The following is a 10,125-nucleotide window of genomic DNA, read 5'->3' as shown; positions in this document are numbered from 1 at the left end:
TCATTATCATCATTATCCTCATTATCATCATTATCATCATTATCATCATTATCATCATTATCATCATTGTCATCATTATCATCATTATCATCATTATCATCATTATCATCATCCATTATCATCATTATCATTCCTATCGCAAATTATTATCACTATTAATTTTTATTATTGTTATTGATCTTAGGACTTTAAACTAGGGTCTGTAATTGTAAATATGTAATATATTACTGCTTTTATCCCATAACCATAATTTGTACCTATATTTTTAATATCATTTAACCTGTAAACTAGTTTGAAATATACATATGATTATTATTATTATTATTATCTACCCTGTATCTACCCTGTATCTACCTGCACTCCGAATTAACATGACTGTTCAGAATATCACCGTAAGGATCACAGGCTCCAGCTCTAAATAAGAAGGATAGAAGAATAGAAGAATAGACGGATAGAAAGATAGAAGGATAGAAGGATATAAGGATAGAAGAATAGACGGATAGAAAGATAGAAGGATAGAAGGATAGAAGGTATAGATGGATAGAAGAATAGAAGGATATAAGGATGTAAGGATAGAAGAATAGAAGGATATAAGGATAGAAGGACAGAAGAATAAAAGGATATAAGGATAGAAGGATAGGAGGATAGAAGAATAGAAGGATATAAAGATAGAAGGATAGAAGGATAGATGGATAGAAGGATGGAAGAATAGAGAGATAGAAGGATAGAAGGAAAGGGGGATAGAAGGATAGAAGGACAGAAGGATAGAAGGATAGAGAGATAGAAGGATAGAAGGATAGAAAGATAGAAAGATAGAAGGATATAAGGATAGAAGAATAGAAGGATAGCATGACAGAAGAATAGAAGAATAGAAGGATAGAAGGATAGATGGATAGAAAGATAGAAGAATAGAAGGATAGAAGGATAGAAGGATAGAAGGATAGAAGGATAGGTGGATAGAAGGATACAAGGATAGAAGGATAGAAGGATAGATGGATAGTAGGATAGAAGGACAGAAGGACAGAAGGACAGGTTGATAGAAGGATAGAAGGATAGAAGTATAGAAGGATTGATATGAGACTATGAAATGTTAGATTTAGATTAAAATTTTAATTTCCGGAAAAACACTTGTTATTCATTACAAGCTCATTTTGTTGTAATTTCCTAGTTTATCTTTAATACTTTATACTGTTTATATAAACTGCATTAACTAGAGTTAGAAAACATATCTGTTTATATAAACTGCAATAACTAAAGTTAGAAAACATATCTGTTTATATAAACTGCATTAGCTAGAATTAAAAAACATATCTGTTTACAGCTTTTTAAACATCTAGGACGATAGATCTGTAATAAATAACTCGTTGATTAGGGATAAATTAGCCCTGTGTTTTTTGGCCATTTATTCAGTGAAAATCAGAAAACAGGGAATGGTTATCGTCTTAGTTCTTTCTTTAAACTTGGGAAATTCTTAAAACTGATTTATTTTGAAATTGTTCTAAGGTCAAAGCTTATATGTTGTGAATCTCAGGATTAAATTTTGATCTTCTACTTCATCAGATGCAAGCCTACGGACTAATCTTAATCCTCTTCGATATTCTGTTGTGCTCGTGCCCAGCAGGAATAACTCAAATGAAGGGATCAAGAATCGGTCCTCAAATTTAAAAACGCACATATTGAATATCGAGATCAAATGTTTAAGATAAAGGAAACTTAACACTGAAGTTCTCACCTAAATTTTTACAAAAGGAAGTGAGTTTTGCCACAAACTCGGATTTTCTAATCCCAATATATGTGCAATTCAATGTCGGAGACCTTAGATATTTCAAACTATGAATTCTTTTAGATCACATAATGATAGTTTGAAATATTGAAGGTTTAGACCATCAGGTTGCAAAGATACAGGTATTAGAAGATCAGAATTTGTGGGAAAAACTCAGTTCCTTTAAGGCGACATTTCATAGGAACAAGACGAAAATAAGTTCACAAATTTCTGGTTATCACTGTATCATGGCTTCCTTAAATCTGCAATTTAATCACAGTTTAATTAAATTTAAGTGGAATCAGTTTCAGTTTTTCAGCGCTTTTGGTACTTCCCGTTTATTGTGAGAACTCATCATAATGTTTATTACCTTGTACATGTAGTTACATAAACAAACTGTGTATACTCCTCATGGTTCTTCGGTCGGTTTATTATATACTTCCAGTCACCTTAACAAATATGGGTAATTTAGCGTAGATCGTTACCCTGACTTGTTTTTGTGTGACTGGTTACCCTGACTTGGTTTTGCGTGGATCATTATAGAGACTTGGTTTTGTGTGACTGGCTACCCTGACTTGGTTTTGCGTGGATCATTACAATGACTTGGTTTTGTGTGGCTGGTTACCCTGACATGGTCTTGCGTGGCTAGAACACTGACAAGGTTTTGTGTGGCTGGTTACCCTGAAATGTTTTTGTGTGGCTGGGGACCCTGACTTGGTTTTGTGTGGCTGGGGACCCTGACTTGGTTTTGTGTGGCTGGGGACCCTGACTTGGTTTTGTGTGAATGGTTACCCTGATATGGTCTTGCGTGGATGGTTACAGTGACTTGGTTTTGTGTGGCTGGGGACCCTGACTTGGTTTTGTGTGGCTGGCTACCCTGACTTGGTTTTGTGTGAATGGTTACCCTGATATGGTCTTGCGTGGATGGTTACAGTGACTTGGTTTGGCGTGGATTGCTACCCTAACTTGGTTTTGCGTGGCTCGGACCCTGACTTAGATTTGCTTGGAAGGTTATAATGACTTGGTTTTGCATGGATGGTTACCCTGGCATGGTTTTGCCCGGCTGTTTCTCTGACTTGGTTTTAAGTGGCCGGTTACCCTGACATGGTTTTGCGTGGATGGTTGTGGTAACCCTGACGTGGTTTTGTGTGGCAAGAATTCCTACCTTTCCAGTTTTTAGCCAGCCGAGGAATAATCCAGGACGAATTCGTTGGACAAAGTTTTTCCGGGACGGGTTGCAGAGCAGCCACCTCTGCAGGATGCATACTCCGGTGCCTTCAATCCAAACATTACTCAGGGTCTGATCATTTATATACCGTGAAAATTCAGTTCGAACTGATCAAAATTAAAGTTGAGGGTTTCTATGCCCGTAACTTACCGTAACCAAAATATTGAAAAAATGTTTGATTTGTTTGCCTTTTATTTTCCCAAACCAGCTCTAGCGGTTCAAACAACATTCTCCATAGCGAGCCATCAGGTCTGCTTAAAACCTAGAATAGTTTACTTATTCATCAGGTCTGTTCAAAACCTAGAATAGTTTACTTATTCATCAGGTCTGTTCAAAACCTAGAATAGTTAGTTATTCGTCAGGTCTGTCCAAAACCAGGATAGTTTAGTTCTTCATCAGGTCTGTTCAAAACCTAGAATAGTTAGATATTCATCAGGTCTGTCAGGTCTGTTCAAGACCTAGAATAGTTTAGTTATTGATCAGATCTGTTAAAGACCTAGAATAGTTCAGTTTTTCATCAGGTATGTTCAAAACCTACAATAGTTAGTTATTCATTTGGTCTGTTCAAAACCTGAAATAGTTAGATATTCGTCAGGTCTGTCCAAAGCCTAAAATAGTTTAGCTGTTTATCAGGTCTGTTCAAAACCTATAATAGTTTAGTAATTGATCAGGTCTGTTCAAACCTAGAATATTTTAGTTCTTCATCAGGTCTGTTCAAAACCTAGAATAGTTCAGCTGTTTATCAGGTCTGTTCAAAACCTAAAATAGTTCAGCTGTTTATCAGGTCTGTTCAAACCCTAAAATAGTTCAGCTGTTTATTAGGTCTGTTCAAAACCTAGAATAGTTTAGTAATTGATCAGGTCTGTTCAAAACCTACAGTTAGAATTTGTGGAATAGTAAGACGAAATTAAAGCTATATTTATGTGTATTTTATGTTATTATAACTCAAATCGATTTACGAAATTATTTCTGTCCTATTTAATCCAACATTTCAAGAAGTTCAATGTTTTTGTTGGGCCTTGGCTGTACGTATAACCTTAGTACAGATTTTTAATAATGGAAAATCAAAAACTTGTGGAGTTCTATAAAGACGGAAATTACAAGCTGTTTAGTTTTTAAAAAGGCTTATAATTTGTATGCATTGTACTATGCACAATCCAGATTATTATGGATTGTATAAATATCGATAAATAACATAAAACATCAATAATACATAACACCTGGACATCACACATTACATTACAATATTGGAGAAATAAAATAAAGAATATATTTAATATAAAATATTTAATATGTTTATGTCCGAGTTTCGAAAAATAGAAAGCACAGTACAGACGCCTTTAATAATGTATAAATATTTGATTTCTTTACCCTTTGGTTTGATATTTTTGAGATAAAAAAAAAAATTTTACCTTTAACATTTGATCTTCAGGATAGAATACAGGGTGTTCGCAAAAGTCCATTCCTTATTAGGAATAATAATCAGAAAAAATCTTGTAATGTTTTTTAGTTTGAAACTCTGAAGCCTTTTTCTAAGTAACTGATTACCTGCCTAAAACTCTAATTATATTTTCATGTTTGCCACCTGATGTGTAAACCTTTGATTTTTCAAATTTTGCCAATTTGATCTGGCAGAATTCCTGGAATGCAAATGTTGCAAAAATATTAGGATTTGACAAATTTGAGGTGAGTAATCAGTTCTCTTAGACCAAAAATCGTTTTTCAGAAAATTTACGAAATTGTCTAATGCTAGCAACAAATACCTCGAACACGTGGGTTTGAGGTGAAAACTAAACTAGCTTAAATTTAGATCTACAGTTTTTTTTTGTAACTTATTATGGTATGATAATCAGATATACCAGATCTTGACAAAATGGCACTTTTGACACTTTTCTTAGTTCGCGATCGCGCGTTTTAGATATATTCATCTGAAAGTTCTAGTGTTAACAATTTAAACCTCAAAACACTTATTATTTCAAGATGAACATAATATGCACTGCCATCAGCAATCATTAAGCATATTGATTTAATATTTATAAATTAAAGTTTACCTTCGCAAGGTTTGATGATATTAGGCCGGGAAATCATAGATCCAGAGCTAAAATTAACAAATAAAGTTTCCAAGAAAAAATATTTTTTACGTCGAAAAAGTTGCAATTATAATTTATCAAAAATAACGAACAGAAAGTATGCTTCATGAGATATCCCTAAATTTATGTTAAGAATTTTAGTATTTAAAAAAAATAGCTTTGTTTGTTAAATAGAATTAATCTTTTTGCAAATCTAATTAGATTATACATTATAAATCTAACCTGAATTTCCCTCCTAGCTCGTCAAAAATATTGTTACAGCTCTAAAAATATTTAAATTATGTCAACAGTGCCCGAATTTAATGATTTTGAGCCGCGTCTAAAATCCGCCAAAAACCGGTTTCAATTGAGCGCTGGCTTATATCTTGAAACATTGAATGCAATTTTAAGTGGAACCAACCACATTTGAGCCGAGCTTAAACTTAAACCGCGGCTCAAATTCTTTAAATTCGGTCTCAGATATTGTATCTAGTGTAATAATTGAGTTGTATCATGATAGATATTAATATTCAATATTTACCCTCTCGGATAATATGTATAAGTAAAATTCAAGTTTTACTCTTAAAGGCACGGAGGCTTGTTATAAGAGATCCTTCATTTAAAGACGGTCATGGCGGAGTCACAATAGTACCCCTGTATATCCTACTCCGAGCCCATATATGGAAGTATGGAAGTAATAAATTTCTGGACAGAAAATGAAAATGAAAAAATCAACGTCATTTTTGAAAAATTATGGAAATCGCTAAATCGGTTGACATTATAAAAGATCGTCCAACAGAAAACGATCTCCTGCGCGTCTATCTATTTTTAAGAATTTTATCAATATTTAACACATATATGTGTATATCTATAAATACATTCACCTTTGTAAAATGAAGTAACGATGTAGCGATGAGGAGAAACCACATTTTCACTATTGAAGATTCACAACTTTTTCACAATTATTTTTTGCTATTAATTTCCTATATATATATATATAGTTCGTAAATAAATACATTCACTTCTAGAGTTAGAAAACCTTACTAATCCTTTCCTGTGTCGGGCATTCAAATCTCCAGCTGTATATATCATTATCTATCTATCACCATACATTGTATATAACAATCTATCTATCGATATGTCTGTGTTTTATATTATTATCTTTATTATCTTTATATTATTATTATCATTATCTATCTATCACCATACATTGTATATAACAATCTATCTATCGATATGTCTGTGTTTTATATGGAATATTCATATTGTCGCTTATACCCCAAAAACTATCAATCTATCATATCGAAATATGATGTCATAGAAAATTCCTAGAAATCCCAAGTAATGTGTATAATGGGAATCTACCAAGATGTATAAAACACGGGAAGTGTACAACGATGTACTACAGAATGTATGTAAACAAAATCAATTTTAGGAATACTGAGTTCGAGGGTAATGTTCAAATATGAATTACCCCCGAACCCGAACCACACCCCAACCCTTAACTTTGCACCGCCTATCCCCCCTTCCCCATTTTAATCCTACACCCGCCCCGCCTCCCCCCCTCCACACACACACATAACCCCGCAAACCAAAAATAAACCTTACAATCAATAATCAATCATCTAAATATTTACTATAATTGTTTTATTCTTCTCTTTTAATGGAAACCAATGTTTTAGATAGAAAAAGGAATTGAGTCTTTGCCACAAATTCAGTTTTAAAAAAACCTATATCTTTGCAACCTTATGATGTAAACCTTTGGTATTTCAAACTTACATTATTTGATCTAAAAGCATTCATAGTTTGAAATATTAAAGTTCTACAAGATTGGGTTGCAACGATATTGAAATTAGAAAATCATAGTTTGTGGCAAAAACTCAAGTCCTTTAGGGCGCTTTATCATCAAATTTCCGGGCCATATTCCTTTCCATATCATTGAGGTAAAAAATAAAGATTTGGCCGCATATCGTCAAGATTTTCATGGAATTCGAATATTGGATAAATACTAATATGGTTTATTCCTTGAGGGGGTAATCTTTTTTATTTGACACAAATTATCTATAACACGGGCAGCCGTAGTACATTTGAATTTCCGAGCCGGGTCAATCATTCCGGTCCCAGTTTGTACCGTATCGCCCGGACATTAGGTGAATAACGCAGACACTCAATAGGACTAGCCGGTGCAACAAGGTTGACGCGGTCAGACTTTAGGTTGAATTTACTTTTACTAAAGGGTCAGGGGTGTTTAACAAACAATGAAACAGTACAATCAAACTTACGTATTTCTTTGCAGTAGGAATTTAGGGTAAACGGGTTAAAAAAGACCTTCCACAGAGATAACAATTTGACCTTGGATACAAAAAAAAGTTGAACATTTGAACATATTTTCTATCTGATATCAAAAGAAATTTAGCTACCCTACAAAGTTTTCAAGTATCAATTATAGGTTTTCAAGTTTTCAAATTCAGGATCATGAAGGTTTACATTATAATATATACAATATAATTTAAGAATTATGTTAGAATTGGCATAATAAAACTTGTAGAAATATTTATTCCATCTTCTTTTTCAATTGTGAAGATTTTTTCTTTGTATACCTTGTAAAACCAAAACTTTCGCGGAATTTATTATAAAAAATCTTGGATTTTCAAAATTTTTCTTTAAATTGAATTTTTTCAGAGGAAAATGTTTGAAAATTCGATCATCCATAAACATTCCCTGGGGTCATGTGAGGTCCCACAACAAAATTGGGCCCAATCGGTTCAGTTGTTTTGACGTTTATTGGATACAAACCAAACAAACACACAGACCAGCAAAGTATACATATACAAGCGTCAGGCAGTAATTACTGATAGCCTGTCTGTCCGTTTGTTTGGATGTCAGATCATAACTCATGAACCCCTTTCCTAATTTACTCAAATTTTAATTGGGGAACTTGGTAGAACAACGGGAATGTTTTTAGTTTTGTTTTAAATTTCTATGGCGAGGGGTTGATTTCCAAAGGGAAAACTTAGTTTCCAGGCAAAGTTGGTTTCCCAAGCAAGTGCAATGTAAATATATTGAGTTAGAACTTTTTTAAGATACACAAACAGACACAGACATCAATAAAATGTCCGGAGAAATACAACACCAGATATTAAAAAAATATTTAGTTGTTAAAACTGAAATAATAAAGATTTAGTTGTTGAAAACCGTGATAAGGATGATTTAGTTGTTGAAAACCAGAATAATAAAGATTTAGTTGTTGAAAACCGGAATATTAAAGATTTAGCTGTTGAAAACCGGAATAATAAAGATTTAGTTGTTGAAAACCGGAAAAATAACGATTTAGTTGTTAAAAAACAGAAGAATAAAGATTTAGTTGTTGAAAACCGGAATATTAAAGATTTAGCTGTTGAAAACCGGAATGATAAAGATTTTGTTGTTGAAAACCAGAATATTAAAGATTTAGTTGTTGAAAATCGTAATAAGATTGATTTATATGTTGAAAACCAGAATAAGAATTTAGTTGTTGAAAACCAGAATAATAAAGATTTAGTTGTTGAAAACCAGAATAATAAAGATTTAGTTGTTGAAAACCAGAATAATAAAGATTTAGTTGTTGAAAACCGGAAAAATAATGATTTATTTGTTAAAAAACAGAAGAATAAAGATTTAGTTGTTGAAAACCGGAATATTAAAGATTTAGCTGTTGAAAACCGGAATATTAAAGATTTAGCTGTTGAAAACCGGAATAATAAAGATTTAGTTGTTGAAAACCAGAATATTAAAGATTTAGTTGTTGAAAATCGTGATAAGATTGATTTATATGTTGAAAACCAAAATAAGAATTTTGTTCTTGAAAACCAGAATAATAAAGATTTAGTTGTTGAAAACCGAAATAATAATGATTTAGATGTTGAAAACCAGAATAATAAGATTGATTTATATGTTGAAAACCAAAATAAGAATTTTGTTCTTGAAAACCAGAATAATAAAGATTTAGTTGTTGAAAACCGAAATAATAATGATTTAGATGTTGAAAACCAGAATAATAAAGATTTATATGTTGAAAACCAGAATAAGAATGATTTAGAAGTTGAAAACCAGAATAAGATGTTGAAAACCAGAATAATAAAGATTTATATGTTGAAAACCAGAATAATAAAGATTTATATGTTGAAAACCAGAATAAGAATGATTTATATGTTGAAAACCAGAATGAGAATGATTTATTTGTTGAAAACCGGAATAATAATGATTTAGTTGTTGAAAACCGGAATAAGAATGATTTATTTGTTGAAAACATGAATAATAATGATTTAGATGTTGAAAACCAGAATAATAATGATTTAGTTGTTGAAAACATGAATAATAATGATTTAGAAGTTGAAAACCAGAATAAGAATGATTTATATGTTGAAAACCGGAATAATAATGATTTAGTTGTTGAAAACCGGAATAATTCAAAGTCTTTATTTTCCCTAAATACCTTTAAGTTCAAATGTTTTCGCGCAATAAAGCTTGATTTAGATCTTTCTGTTAGCTCCTTAGTCACGCCCAACTAAGATTGTAAAACTGAAAAATGTTCAACACATAAATCTGTTTACACTACGGCTTTAACCTTTAAAATGTGAAAAAGTGTTGTAATGGAAGGAAATGGGTTAAAAATGTGAAAAAGGTTGAAATGGGTAAAATTGGCTGAATAAATGAGTTAAAACTTAATTAAATGAATAAAAAAGGGTCAAAAGAGGTTAAAATTGACTGAAAAAGTTGGTGAAAATGAATTAAATTGGGTTGGAAAAAAACTGTTCGCATTGGCTTGAGTTAAGAAGTGTGTAATTTTTATCAAATTTGTCACGAACCTTGAGATTTGCGTGTTCCCCCTTCTACGCATATTTTCTTGTTCACGACTCATTTAAAACTCTTCAGGAAGCTATTCATTCTATTTCAGTCATTTAACATTTATTTGCAACTTTCAAACAGATAAACAGAAGAGATAGATCAGAGACATGTTCATTGATAAACAGTAGAGACATAGAAGAGACATGTTCATTGTTCATTGATAAACAGAAGAGACACAA

At 32.1% G+C, this 10,125-nt stretch overlaps 1 protein-coding gene across 1 annotated transcript; it reads right to left on the bottom strand.

Annotated features, from left to right (window-relative positions):
* Positions 1 to 354: 354 nt before the first annotated feature.
* On the bottom strand, positions 355 to 6,111 carry LOC111699085 (uncharacterized; the record flags this gene model as incomplete). The annotated part of the gene is given in 8 exon segments (XM_023469649.1): positions 355 to 414; positions 2,133 to 2,211; positions 2,928 to 3,037; positions 3,179 to 3,252; positions 4,403 to 4,455; positions 5,042 to 5,088; positions 5,303 to 5,343; positions 5,944 to 6,111. Coding segments are annotated over 8 exon segments (509 nt in total), but the record flags the coding sequence as incomplete, so codon positions are not given.
* Positions 6,112 to 10,125: the final 4,014 nt, after the last annotated feature.

This window comes from Eurytemora carolleeae, unplaced genomic scaffold (genome assembly GCF_000591075.1).
Source record: "Eurytemora carolleeae unplaced genomic scaffold, Eaff_2.0 scaffold329, whole genome shotgun sequence".
Lineage (NCBI taxonomy): Eukaryota > Metazoa > Arthropoda > Copepoda > Calanoida > Temoridae > Eurytemora > Eurytemora carolleeae.
Note: the sequence above shows the minus strand (reverse complement) of the source record. Positions and strands in the feature narration are given on the sequence as shown.